General features: G+C 40.4%; 1 protein-coding gene across 4 annotated transcripts in view; it reads left to right on the forward strand.

The window, feature by feature from the left end:
• Positions 1–4,596, forward strand: part of LOC122556597 (pterin-4-alpha-carbinolamine dehydratase 2-like) — a 65,659-nt gene extending 61,063 nt beyond the window's left edge. For all 4 annotated transcript variants that reach the window (XM_043703478.1, XM_043703477.1, XM_043703475.1 and 1 more), the window contains exon 4: positions 2,150–4,596. In XM_043703478.1, the coding sequence (XP_043559413.1) occupies positions 2,150–2,248 (99 nt within the window). In that variant the 3' untranslated portion in view covers positions 2,249–4,596. The remainder of the gene's footprint in view (positions 1–2,149) is intronic.
• Positions 4,597–14,998: the final 10,402 nt, after the last annotated feature.

The following is a 14,998-nucleotide window of genomic DNA, read 5'->3' on the forward strand; positions in this document are numbered from 1 at the left end:
CCTATCCATGCCCCTCATAATTTTGTAAACCTCTATAAGGTCACCCCTCAGCCTCCGATGCTCCAGGGAAAGCAGCCCCAGTCTGTTCAGCCTCTCCCTGTAGCTCAGATCCTCCAACCCTGGCAACATCCTTGTAAATCTTTTCTGAACCCTTTCAAGTTTCACAACATCCTTCTGATAGGAAGGAGACCAGAATTGCACACAATATTCCAACAGTGGCCTATACAATGTCCTATACAGCCGCAACATGACCTCCCAACTCCTGTACTCAATACTCTGACCAATAAAGGAAAGTATACCAAATGCCGCCTTCACTTATCCTTTTGTGACCCACAAGCAAGTTTATATTATAAAATAAGTCATAAGTTCAAAAAATAATAATTATATAGATATAAAATTTATTTTCCTTAACCAAAAAAAATTTTGAATTCTTTCATTGCATTGTATTACCTATCTACCTGCGACTCTACTTTCAAGGAGCTATGAACCTGCAATCCAAGTTCTCTTTGTTCAGCAACACTCCCTAGGACCTTGCCATTAAGTGTATATGTCCTGCTAAGATTTGCTTTCCCAAAATGCAGCACCTCGCATTTATCTGAATTAAACTTCATCTGCCACTTCTCAGCCCATCTGGTCCAGATTCTGTTGTAATCTGAGTTAACCCTTTTCGCTGTCCACTACACCTCCAATTTTGGTGTCATCTGCAAAGTTAGTAACTGGTACCTCTTATGCTCGCATCCAAATCATTTAAGTAAATGACAAAAAGTAGAGGGCCCAGCACCAATCCTTGTGGCACTCCACTGGTCACAGGCCTCCAGTCTGAAAAACAACCCTCCACCACCACCACCCTCTGTCTTCTACCGTTGAGCCAGTTCTGTATCCAAATGGCTAGTTCTCCCTGTATTCCATGAGATCATCCCTTGCTAATCAGTCTCCCATGGGGAACCTTGTCGAACACCTTACTGAAGTCCATATAGATCACATCTACTGCTCTGCCCTCATCAATCTTCTTTGTTACTTCTTCATATGTATAATGTCTTTAGCATTCCTTCTGGTTGCTCAATGGGCAGGTAATACAATGCAATGAAAGAATTCAAAACATTTTTTTGGTTAAGGAAAATAAAATTTATATAATTATTATTTTTTGAACTTATGACTTATTTTATAATATAAACTTGCTTGTGGGTCACAAAAGGATATTTAAAATGGTGTTGTTTGATAAGGTTATGGTCTGTTGAATTTAGTAATGAATGGCTTTTGCCCAAAACATCAACTCTGCTGTTCCTCGGATGCTGCCTGACCTGCTATGCTTTTCCAGCACCACACCCAACTTTAGTTGTGAAGGGTCAGTTAGGTTTCACACACAATGAAGTTGACTGATTTAGATTAGATTAGATTAGATTAGATTAGATTAGATTAGATTCCCTACAGTGTGGAAACAGGCCCTTCGGCCCAACCAGTCCACACCGACCCTCCGAAGAGTAACCCACCTAGACTGACTGGTATCTTGGGAGATGGCAGAAATCAACACTGATTCAGTCAGACATTTTAGTTTTGAGTTGGAGGTGAATTGTTGGTCAAATACGTCCAAATGGAAATTGGAGCCAAGTTACAAATGTCACATTTTTAAGAAGTAAAATTCACTTTTTCATAATAAGTGCTAATGGAACTGTACCCTAGAAACTTTAGTTGTAAACAATTTAGTTGCATGCTGCCTTCCACACACCCAATGCCAGTTAAGTTGGTAGTTAAAGGAGTGTAGGGGTGACACTCATGCACATTAAGCAGGATGTTGTTAAATTTTCTTTTGGTTGGAAGAATAATTAAAGGGAAAATTTAGATCTTTTGATACTGACATCTTTTTACTGCAGAAAGTTTTCAAGCCTTTCCTTTTCTCTTTGGATGCAAACCTTCTTGTCTCTGCTTGTTGTAAAAACAGCAACTTATCATCACTCTCTTTTTCTGCTTTATTTTCCCATCCTTCAAAAACCACAGATGTCACACACAAGACGTCTCAAAGCAATTGCTCCAATGAATCTAATAGGCAAGCAGAAAGGAGATTCTGAAATTGACACTTCCTACAGTATGGTTAAGGTGGAATGGTGAATCTGTTTGATGCATTAACATTCTATATTTCATTCCTCCCCAGGTGCAGATAACTCTTTTGACACACGACTGTGGTGGTCTATCCAAAAAAGATGTGAAATTGGCAAAGTTCATCGAACAGGCAGCTGCTTCAATAAATTAGTCATTTTTATGCTTTTATAAAAGGATTATTATGAAATGTGAATTCTGAAGTGATACTGAGCCCCTTAAAGCAGGTGAGAAGTAGTCAAACTAAAATACTGAAATAGGTATTCCCAAATTTAAAGCATATTCCTTGAAATATTTGGATCACAGATGCTGAGGCTGGAATTGCACTGAGTGGAAAGTTATTTCTCTAATTCTCTGTTCTCTTATCCGTGCAATATAATACGTAAGAAATGTTGAAACAATAAAGAAACAAGAAATTTGTATCAGTGCAGAAATATCAGACTTGCCCTTGAACTTGGCATTTGCTGGGTTTAGTTTGAGTGATATCAGATCTAAGAAAGACAAATTTCCATTAATATTAGAGTGCACTTCTCAGAGTAACTATGTATTTGAATATTAAGGGTGAGGTTTCAACTCTCCTTACAACGAGCGCACTTACTCATTTAAAATCAAGTTCTTGTTGTCGACACACATGCACTGAGATACAGTGAAAAGTATTGTTTTGCGTGCTAACCAGACATATCATACCTTGCATAAGTACTTCATCAGGGTAATAGAATAGAATGCAGAATGTAGTGTTACAGCTACAGAGAAGGTGCAGAGAGAGTCAATTTTAATATATGAGAGCATATCTACTTTGTATCACAATTGTGACAATGTTTTTCTTTTATAAATTTCACCGTCATTATTTATAAAGAAGTTGTCTGCGCTTTGTCATCCCCATTGTGCTGGTTGTTTTAGCACTTCCATATAGCAATGCCCGATTCTTTAGTCTGTACTGCAACAAAGCTCTTATGCTTTGATTGACTTTGCTATTCAGCTAAAAGTGATATAAAAGCAAATACAAAATAAAGACCTAATGTAAGAATTCACAATGCAAGGTTAATTACATCTGTGTGCCTTGCTGTTCTATCCGAAGAGAACATTTTCTCTCAATCTCTCATCTGTAACTATGGAAGATGAACTAACAAACTTACAGTAAATTAGCGCTTAGTAAGTGAATAAACTAACATTTTAGAGCAGGGCTTCCCAAACTATGGGTTTTACATTTGCCCCCACCCCAGTCAGCTGAGAGGCTTTTCCAAATCTTTGTGCTTTTTTTTGTCAGTGAGTGTAACTTAATGGAATTCACTGGATCCAGATTGCTGCTGCTCCAAATAAGCCTGCAAATCATTAATGCTTGCTTTTGCTTTGGAGATACCTGTCGTTTCATCAACAGCCCTCGGGCTCATCTGGTCATTCAGCCCCTCCCTCTCTTTTTTTTTCTACCCTCAACCATCCCCAAATGCTGACCACCCCCCCCCCCTCAAATGATCAGAAGTCCTTGTGTTTCTCAAATTTTCACAAAACTGAAACATTATAATGGAACCACATCAGGAAATAGGATTGGAAAGCATTGGCTTCAAGGTATCACAGAAGAGTGAGTGGACAGTGAATTCCTACACTACTTTTAAGTTCCCAATTTTAGCGACGTTGCTGTCAGAATAGGTGGTATGACTTACCAATAGCCACCTTCAAGTGCAGCTATATGCTTTGGCTTTATAAAGCATTGATTGAATATATTAATGTTTAAACTGTCTTTAATTTGTTTTATCAAAAACACATATCTCATTAATCAAGTCATGTCTAAGACACTCTGTAGAACAGTGTCCTCAAAGCGTGGTGTGTAGACTGTTGGTGGTCCGTGAGTTGGTCTAAAGTGCAAGTCATTGACACACAACAGCACAGCTGTGACTGTAGAATCTGCATCCCCACTATTCATGTTATGTCATACAAACAGACTGGTTCCAGTGTTTTTGATACAAGTCATCATAAATGCAAGTAGTAGGGTTTCATGGGCAAGATTTATGCTGCTGTAGTTTTTGGTTGATGGAAATAGATGTAGGTTAAGTATTTCCTCTAAAATTATTGTGATTTTTCTGATACATTAGAATGTTTCAAGTGAAGAAATTGTCTGTTAGTACTAATGGTTAGAATATGCAAACATCTATGCCTATTTCTGGCATTCACTTATGCATAATTTTCTTAAATATTGCGTGAATGTATTACATTTAGTAGTGAGAATGCAGCAAAATATTTATAGTTTCCATAGTTCCCACGAATTCTTGAGATGTCTTTTTCTTGAGATGTGAAGTGAAAATGGGTCAACTAGAACACTTAGTCTGCAAGGTTTTTGCCCCACCGTAGGGTCTGTGGATGGCAACGGTTGACACCCTTTGTTGAAAGAAATAAAAGCTTCTGGCAGGTGCTAGCATTTCAGTTGTAGAAAAGTTTAATAGCTTCATGGTGAAAAAATATGCAGACAAGGAGTATCAAGGTTGAACAAGGAGCAATGGATAAATGGAGAATAATGGATGATTGGGAGTGGCTGCATGTGACTAAGGTTCAGATGATTTATAGGGAAAAATTCCTAAATACTTTTGAATGGATTACAAGCTAACACCTAACTGAAGGGTTCAGATAATGTCATGAACCAGAACAAAGTTTGAGATACATAAATAATGATGCCACGAGTTTGAAAGCCAGCTCTAAATCTGCACTGATTATTGCTTTTAAACATGTAGTTCATTTTCATTTAGATGTTCGATTTGTTTTCCTTTTTGTTTATGATTCTTTTCTCAGTTGTCAGTTGGTAGAAAAGAAGGTATTTATAATGAATGACATCCTCAAAAAGGCCAGCAATTATTTTCAATTTTGCTGTCGAATGGCAGGAATTTGTGAAGCCAGTAATATTGTAATATTGACTTAGTAACTGCTGTGCTTTGGGTGGTGCTTGTTCATCCAGGCCTTTAGGTGCAGTTTGCGTGTGAAAACAGCAACTGCGGTGCAGGAGTTATTGATGCCACCATGAACAAGCATTGCTGCGGTCTGGGACTAGGCTACCTTTCAGAAAACGCCCTTCATTTTGAATTGGTAAGGGTTTACAGAATGTGCATTTGCACGGTGCATTGAGTAGTCAGTGCCCTATTAAGTAAAATGGATATTGTTTTTTCTATATGTCAGTAGAATGAGACTTTAGTAGGCTAACCGGTTTACTGTAATAACAATTTGACATGTAGGATTCTTCAGTGCAATTGCGTGCTTTTTAGTTATCAGAGTAGTCTTTCTTTTGTTTTTAAAAAAGCATTAATTAAAATACTTTCAGAAAGGTAAAATAAAACAAATTCTTTTAAATTATTCTTTAAACAAACTGTTCTGAAGAAGGGTTTCTAGGCATGAAACATTAACTCTGATGTCTCTCTGAAGGTGCTGTCAGACTGCTGACACTTTCCAACAATTTTTGTTTTTGTTTTTAAATTCTCTAAATTTTTCAACTTTTAACTGGTTTTTAGAACTGACTGTATTTTTTGTGCTGATTCATTCTTTCTTAATTTCCTCTCAAATTCTTTAAGCCAATAATTAAATTAATATTACTGTTATTACAACTACATTCAATATGGTCAAATGAAGAAAAAAGTGTGAAACCTAATATTATAATACGAGAAATGGGATCAGGAGTAGACTAAAACAACCCCATGAGTCTGCTTCCCCATTCCAGACGGTCCTGCTTGGTCTTCTACCTTTGTTCCACTTTCATTTCACCCTTAGTTTTACCAATAACCTGAACATTTCATGATCTGGCTCTTGAATATATTTTATGATTAAGCATCCACAACCCTCCTGAGATTGAGAATTCCAAATTTACAAGCGTTTCAGTGAAGAAATTTCCCCTCCTCTCAGTGCTGACAATCATTCCCTGACACCATGCCCATGTTCTAAATTCCTCAGTCAGGTGAAACAACCTTCCAGTATCTACTCTGTCAAGCTCATTCAGAACCCTACATGTTTCAATGAGATCACCTCCTGATCTTAAGTGCCAGAGTGTATGAACCCAGTTTACTCAGCCTTTTGTCAGAGACTACCGCTCTCACCCCAAGAATCAAACTAGTGTACACCCCCCAATGCCTCATTCCTTAAACATGGATACCTTAAATTCTGATGCTGTCTCACCAAAGTCCTGTGCTGTGCAATAGTAGCAAGACTTTCTTAATTTTAGATTGCAATCCACTTGCGATAAAAGCCAACATATCGTCTTTCCTAACTACTTGACATACCTCCATCCTAACTTTGTTCTTTGTACAAGCAAATACACATCTCTGAAAATCAACATTTAGATGTTTTGTGTTTTAACATCACATCATGCTTTGCTATTCTTACATCAATAAGTAATAACTACCAAATCTAACATTTTTCAATGATATAACTATCATCTGAAGCCTACTGACTTGTCTCTATCTTTTTGAATTGAAAAGTGTGGTGTTGGAAAAGCACAGCAGGTCAGGCAGCATTCGAGGAGCAGGAGAGTGGACGTTTCGAGCAGGAGCTGTTCGTCAGGGTGAAGAGCTCCTGATAAAGAGCTCGTGCTTGAAACGTCGATCTGCTGCTCCTCGGATGCTGCCTGACCTGCTGTGCTTTTCTAGCACCACACTTTTCAACTCTGCTGTGCTTTTCCAGCACCACGCGTTTCGACATCTGCAGTCCTCACTTCTCCTATATCTTTTTGAAGCCTTAATATCTCTATATCATGGAAACCTTGGATGGATTAGCCCTGGTCTCTTCATCTAAGTCATTAATGTAGATTATAAATAACTGAGGCCCGACTCTGATCCTTGCAGCAGTCTATTAGTTGCAGCTGGCCAACCTTAACTGCCTTGTTTATCTCTACTCTTTGTTTTTTATTTTAGTTGCCCTCCATCCATGTGAATACATTACCCCTCAACTCATGAACCCTTGTATATTATCTTTTAGTGTGGCACCTGACTGAATGTTGTTTAAAATCTGTTTGTGCTGAAGCTGAATATCTGGATGGTTTAATGTTTCACTGGTGACCATTACAACTGAATGATCGATTCTGATGAAATCAAAACATCTGTGTAATTTCATTATTTTCCATTTTTATTCTATATCACTAATGTTTTCTTATTTTTCTGTAATGTGTGAATTATTGAACAAGTGGAACTAATCACTACTGTTATCATTTCCAAGATGCCTTCAACATAATTGTATGAGGTGGGCAATTTACTGAGATGATTTATCTCAGTGGAAAAATTATTGGCAAGTTAAAATTAATTGTCATTTCATTCATGTCCTTCTATCTTACAATAAAGAAATCTGAAACTGAGTATCTTTTTTTTTGGTTTATAAATGTATTTTATACCTTTTTTTCACAATAGCTTTCCATTCAAACAGAAAATACCTTGGAGTTTCAGATACAGTTATTTACTTTGTGGTCCATTTAATTTAGTCTAGTGGAATATATGTAGCCTTATTATCTGAAACAAATGATATTATGTTCATGATCGTATTGTTTAGCTATCTGCATAAGCAAATCTGCCAATATTATTATTCCTGTTGAACATGTCAAATATAAGATTATTTCACAGACTATTTATACAAATTAAAACTATTTACATCTCAGAAATAGGCCATTTGGCCCAACATGTCCATTTGTGGTCTGTATCTGAACATTTATTTACTAAGTCAAAAAACACTAGCAATTTCATAAGTGCTTACACCTTTTGTGCTTTCTAAAATTCTTTCATGGGATGTGGATGCAGCTGGCCATTTATTACTCATCCCTATTTATCCTGAGGGCACTTAACCTTGGGAGTCAGAGAGGTAGTGACACTGGCAAGGGAGCAGCTCACGCTGAGTTTGATACGCTGAGAGTGAAAAACAATGTGTTATGTCACAGGCAAAATACGTTTCTTGTTTGGTAAGGACCGTTCAGTTTGTCTGCATTTGATGTAAATTAGACAAACTTAGTTAAAATCTAAGTACCTGTGTTAGGGATTTAATTGAGAAAGTTGGGGCCAATATAATATAATGGAAGTAATGTAAAGACTTAAAGTAGGGCTTTCAAAGATTAAGGCAAGAACTTTACACTGCAGTGGGAGTGTATGGAATGAACCAGGGTCACTGGCATGGTTAGTATTCTTTAAAATAAATAACTAGCAAGCTTTATCAAGAGGGACATCATGGCAGCAGATTTTATACTGGTGAGGTGTTTCTCCTATACTATGTAGGATGTCATGGACACTCCCTGGCAACCATGTGTTCAGCAAACGTATCCATCTTCATTGACTGGCTAAGTACTAATTGAAGTTGGAGTAGTTGGTGAGCTCAACATGGAGCATTTGCAATGCTGAGATTTTCTTGGACAGCCTGTTTAGTTAGGTAGTCACACCACAGGTAAAGACTGAACAGCCCGAAAGGGGATGGGAGCCCAACAGGCAGAGTAGAGAAAGGCAGCTCGTGCAGGAGGCCATCTGTAACAGATATACTGTTTGGGGAGAACTTCTCAGGGGATAGCAGTGGAAGCCACGTCTCTGCTGCCGAAAAGGGAGTAAGATAGGGTTAGGGTTACAGCTAAAATAAGAGGGGATTCAATAGTAAGACTGGCATTTCAGTGATCACAAAACCAATTCCAGGATTGTATGTTACTCCTCTGGTGCCAAGGTCAAGGGTGTATTGAAGCGGTTAAAGGGGACTGTGAACCACCAGTAATCATGGTACACATCGGTACCAACGACATAGGTAAAAGCAAAGGATGACGAGCTATAAGCAGAAAATAGGGAGTTAGAATGTGAATTATACATTAAGATTTCAAATGTAGTAATCTCAGTATTACTACCAGTGCCATGTACTAGCAAGCATAGAAATAACACGATAGATCAGATGACTGTATGGTTAAAGAAATAGTGTCGGAGGGAGGAATTCAGATTCCTGGAATATTGGGGAAAGTCAGTCCAGTATATGCAGGACCTTAGTGAGGTCACAGCTGGAGTACTGTATGCAGTTTTGGTCACTGCGCTGTAGGAAGAATGTAATTGTGCTGGAGCTGATGTAAGGGAGATTCATAGAATCATAGAATTTTACAGTAGAGAAGGAGTCCATTCAACCCATTGTGTCTGTACTGACTCCTGAAAAAGAGTGTAAGAAAACTTTTTAAAACAATACATTTCTAGTCCTACCAGGGTGGGAACTGTGCTGGATCTTGTCCGAGTACTGACTCCTGACTCCAGTCTCTATATTCATAGCCCTCTACATTCAACAATTTCAAATATTTATCCAGCTCTTTTTTTTGAAATGTTCGATGGAATCCACCTCCATCACTCACCCAGGCATGGCCTTCTAAATCCTAATAATTTTTTCCGTAAAGATGTTTCTTCTCATCTCACTCCCAGCTCTGTTGCAGACAGTCTTGAAATTGTGACTCCTAGTTATTGATATACCAACTAGTGGTAAGAGAATATCCTTTTTTACCTGTCAAAATTATTCTATAACGTCATATCCTCGTCTTTTCTGATCCAAGGAGAGCACAGTGCAGCATGGTGGCTGAGTGGTTAGCACCGCTGCCTCATTTCGTCAGGGACCCAGGTTTGATTCCAGCCTCAGGTGACTCTCGATATGGCATTTGTACATTCTCCCTGCTTCAGTGTGCGTTTCCTCCAGGTGCTCCAGTTTCTTCCCACAGTCCAAGGATGTACAGGTTAGGTAGATTGGCCATGCTAAGTTGCCCTTACTGTCCAGGAATATGCAGGCCAGTTGGATTAGTCATGAGAAATACAGGATTACAGGGATAGGGTAGGGGTTGGGTTGGTGTGGACTCGATGGCCCAAATGGCCAGCTTCCACACGATAAGGATTCTAAGGAGAATCAGCCCAATTTCTCTAATCTTCCCTTGTGTCCTAAAATCCCTAATTCCTGGTATCATTCCTGTACATCTCCTTTGCAACCTCTCCAGGCGTTAACATCCTTCCTTAAATAAGGTGCTTAGAACTGAATGCCACGCTCCAAATGTGGTCTGACCAACTTGTAGAGGTGTAGCATCATAGAGTCATACAGCATAGAAACAGATCCTTCTGTCCAACCACTCGATGCTAACCATGTTCCTAAGCCTGCACTTGCCCATACCCCTCCAAACATTTCTTATCCATGTACTCATATTATGATCACTGTTTTCTAAATGTTCCTCCATTTGGCCTGCCTCATTCCCTTGGACAAGATCCAGCACAGTTCCTGCCCTGGTGGGACTAGAAATGTATTGTTTCAGAAAGTTTTCTTACACGCATGCAGGAATTTCTCCCCTTCCATGCTCCATACTCAGCTTTTTCCCCTAGTCTACCCGAGGTTAACTGAAAATCAGCAATACCACAACCCTACCGGTGCTGCAAGTTTCCGTAACCTGCCTTCAAATGCTCTCTTCTACTTCCTCCATACTATTTGGAGGTCTACAATAAATATCCACAAAGGGTATCACTTCCTTCCTATTTCTCACTTTCAACCATATAGATTCTAATTCAGGAATTGCAACTCATTTAAGGGCAATGATACTATTTTGGACAAAGACTACAAGATCTTCTCCCCTTTTTTACCCACCCTATTTGTGTTAAAAACCTTGTAACCTGGGATGTTAAGTATCCAGTCCTGTTCTGGCTTGAGCTACATTTCTGTCAGTGCTTCTATGTTATATCCCCTAGAGCAATTTCTACTTCCAGTTCCCTAGTTTTTTTTCTTAATTCTCTGTGCGTTTACAATTTAGTCCTGCCGTTATCGCATTCTTGCCCATTGGAAGGTGATCACCCTTTTTCCACTGTCAACACTCAAACCTTCCCTCATGTCTTTTTCCTTGTTTCCCTGTTTCTCTTTTGCACACTCTGGTATTTCTAAAACGAGGCCCATTACTCAACCCAATTCCCTGTCTTAGAAAATTAAATTCAATCTTCTACACTATTTACTTTCTCAGTGAGGAGATGAGTTCCTTTTTTGCTCAAGTGAAGCCCATCTCTTCTGGACTTCTTTCTCCTTTCCCAAAATGGATCCCAACGTCTCAACAGTCTAAGCCCTTCCCTTCAAGTCTGGCATTTACCCCCCAGATCTGCCTTTGACTAAATGGCGAAGCTTGTGGCACAGGCATTATGTTGGAGATTATACTATCCCTCCCTGTGTTGTTGGTTCCCACATGAACCACAACCATGGGTTAATCACTCTTCCCAGAAGTATATCCAGCCATTCTATTGTGTCCAGAACCCTGCACCTGGAAGGCAACGGACCAAATGGGATTTAAAATCCCAGCTGCAAACTATGCTGTCTAACCTTGGAACTATCAAGTTACCCACTGTTACTACCTTTCTAATCTGCCTACCAACCTCCCTGTCTTTTCCCAGAGCAGCCTCAAGCACCGTGGTGCTGTGACTTTTCCTTGAGTTACCCACCCCTTACTCAGTTGTGTTGCTCATTAAATAGGTGTCTAAAATCTCAGACCTGTTAGACAGCTCCAAAGTATCCTGGGTTTCCAGGATCTGCTGTCTCCATGCCTTTTGGTGAGTGTTCACCCACTCACCTGCCATCTCATTGCTCCTCCTTGCCTGCCTATCTCGATGTGGAGTAACTACTTTCTGGTACAACTATTCCAGGGACCACTCTCTTTCTTGTATGGTGTGCATTGAGGAGAGTCTCTGCTCCAAGTTGTGCTGTTCAAGGATTGCTAGCCTCTGGTAGTTCATGTAAATGGACTATTCTTGAAGTCTTGTCAATCTAAAATCTTCCACATTTTACATGTGATACATTCACCAGGATATCACCTGGGATGGATATTTTAAGTTATGAAGGAAGTTGGATAATCTTGGGTAGTTTTCTTTAGAGCAGAGAAGGGATCTAATAGAGGTGTGCAGTATAAGATTATGAAGGACGTCGATAGATTGTGGATACAAATCAGCTTAGATGAAGGGTTATTAATAATAAGAGGGATATCATTTTAAGGTAAAAAGCAAGAGGAGTTGAGGGGGAAAAGCAACTCACCCACAGGTTGTTGGAAATCTGGAATGGCTGACACAACTTCGGGGGATTCTGAAAGGCCCCAAACAGGTAAGAAATATAGCTTCCTTGGTAGTAGTCCAATGAACTAACCTACTATGTAAAAAACAATAGCCCAGACTGAAGATGAGGTAGAAGCCGTGCCTGAATCGACTACACTAAAAATATGGTGCTGATGAGGAAATGGAGAGCTCCCTCATAAACTTACAAATAGTGGTGATTGTAATAAGATCGGCCAGGTGGACCTCATAGAATGAGTTCCCTGATTGGGGCTATTAATCTGGTTCAAATGGGGAGCCTTGGCTGATGTATGAAAACAAGTGTGTCAGACATCCTGTTCATTCTGAGGGAATTGGATCAGCATCAAGGACTTTTCATGTTTAAATACAGGGTGGCTTGGTGGTGGGATACCAGCATCTGTGGAGTTATTTCAGTGGTGATGAGAAAAAAGCATGCTCCTGAAGAAATTTGTTTGCAAGTCATCTTTGAGTTGGGGTAAGCATTTCTGGCATCATGCCATTATTTGGGAAGCTTGACTCATTCTGTCCTGCAGTCAAAGCCTAGGAACAGTATGTGGAAAGAAGGTATTGTTTTTTTTCGGGCAAATGACATTGTTTTTCATCTGTGCCAATGAGGAATTCTCCTGACAGCTTGTGGACCCACAACTTGTTTGGCTATTAGGAGCCTAACTTTCCTGAGCCACCAGGGAAACCTTTCAAGAGTTGATGGATTTAGCTAATGAATATTACGGCCCCAAGCTCCTCTAATTCTGAGACATTATCAGTTTTACTCAGCAATTCGAGAACCAGAGGAATCCGTATTGGGATTTTTGACTAGGTTACGGTAACTCAGAGAGGCATGTGACTTTGGTTTAATCCTTAATGGGATATTGAGAGACTGGTTTGTGGGATTAATGTCGTGACAATGCAAAAGTGCCTATGAGCTCTACCTCTACCTCTAACAGGCGCTACAATTGGCTTCATCATTGGAAAATGTGGCAAGTTTAGCATTTGAGTGCAGGGTATTCCAGTGGAAGTGGACACCCTCACCTATCCGACTGAGTTTGGGTAACACCATTTGAGTGAAGGCTCACAGGACATATCCTGAACAGGCAAACTGTAGGTCAGCCCGCAGCGAAACCCAAAGCAAAACCAAGCCTCAGCCTACCAGTTAAAATTTTCTTCAGCATCTGGGCTAGCAAGCCATTGTAGTTGCTGCCAGTATGCAGACTCGAGACAGCAAAAGAGTTCCACCAGACATAAATTGTGTAAGAGAACTCAGGCCAGTATCCAGGAGAGTGCACATCCTGGAAAGTCCACCTACATCTGGTTTGGAACAGTTAAATTGGTTAGCACATCCAAATCAGAATGAATCAAACAAAACACAAAAAAAACTGTGGGGATGCTGAAAATCAGAAACAGAAACATGAATTGCTGGAAAAGCTCAGCAGGTCTGGCAGCACCTGTGGAAAGAAATCAAAATTAACACTTGGCTCCAGTGACCCTTCCTCAGGCACGGTGGCACAGTGGTCAGCACTGCTGCCTCACAGCGCCAGAGACCCGGGTTCATTTCCCACCTCCGGCAACTGACTGTGTAGAGTTTGCACATTCTCCCCGTGTCTGCATAGGTTTTCTCTGGGTGCTCCGGTTTCCTCCCACGGTCCAAAAATTTGCAGGTTAGGTGAATTGGCTATGCTAAATTGCCCGTAATGTTAGGTGCAGGGTAAAGGTAGTGGAATGGGTCTGGGTGGGTTGGTGCTGACTTTTAGGGCAGAAGGGCTTGTTTCCACACTGTAAGTAATCTAATATAATCAGTTATAAGTAAGGAATACATGACCCAAAATGTTAATTCTAATTTTTATGTTCATACATAACCTGGCCTCCATCCTGGCACCTTTGCATCAATTCCTAATAAAACAGGGCCATCCTTGGAAATAGTCGCGTTGCCAAGCCAAATCTTTCTGGGAAGTGAAGAAACATCTATCATCCTGTAAGGTGTTGGCACACTATGATCCCAAGCGAGATCTGGTATCGACATTTGATGCCTCACCATATGTCGCTCATACATGGCCCAATGGAGAGGAATGCCCAATAGCATATGCACCTGGGACTTTGGCTAATGCAAAGTGTAATTATGCACAGAGAGAGAGGAAGGTTTGATTAGATTAGATTACATTTCGCTGTGGAAACAGGCCCTTCGGCCCAACAAGTCCACACCGACCCACCGAAGCTGCAACCCACCCATACCCCTTACCTAACACTACGGGCAATTTAGCATGGCCAATTCACCTGACTTACACATCTTTGTGACTTGTGGGAGGAAACCGGAGCACCCGGAGGAAACCCACACAGACACAGGGAGAATGTGCAAACTCCACACAGTCAGTTACCTAAGGCAGGAATTGAACCTGGGTCTCTGGCGCTGTGAGGCAGCATTGCTAACCACTCTGCCACCCAAATGTTTGGAGTCAGGAACTTCCACTATACCTTTACAGATGTAAATGTGGAATAATAATGAACCACAAACCCTGCTAGGTCTATCTTAAAAAAGGCTCTTAAAAATCTCTCAGGCATCAATAAAAATGAGGCAAACATCTAAATCTTTTAGCCGGGAAACTATGTACAATGGAAACTGGATTATCTGAACAAGATGGGTGGGCACTATTTCGTTCAGATAATCGATTACTTGGAAAATCGATTAAATGCCTTTCCTCTGGGGCTCAGTGTTTTAAAGTCTGCTCCCCGTTCAGGAGACTGGCAGCAGCACATGATACCCCGCCCCCAACACCGTGCCCTCCTGACCCCCCCATCTAATACTGCCCCCTCACCCCCCAGCACAAAACGTGCAAGTGCCTGCACCCAACACCGCCCTCTGCCCGCCCCCAGCC

Source organism: Chiloscyllium plagiosum, chromosome 14 (genome assembly GCF_004010195.1).
Source record: "Chiloscyllium plagiosum isolate BGI_BamShark_2017 chromosome 14, ASM401019v2, whole genome shotgun sequence".
NCBI lineage: Eukaryota > Metazoa > Chordata > Chondrichthyes > Orectolobiformes > Hemiscylliidae > Chiloscyllium > Chiloscyllium plagiosum.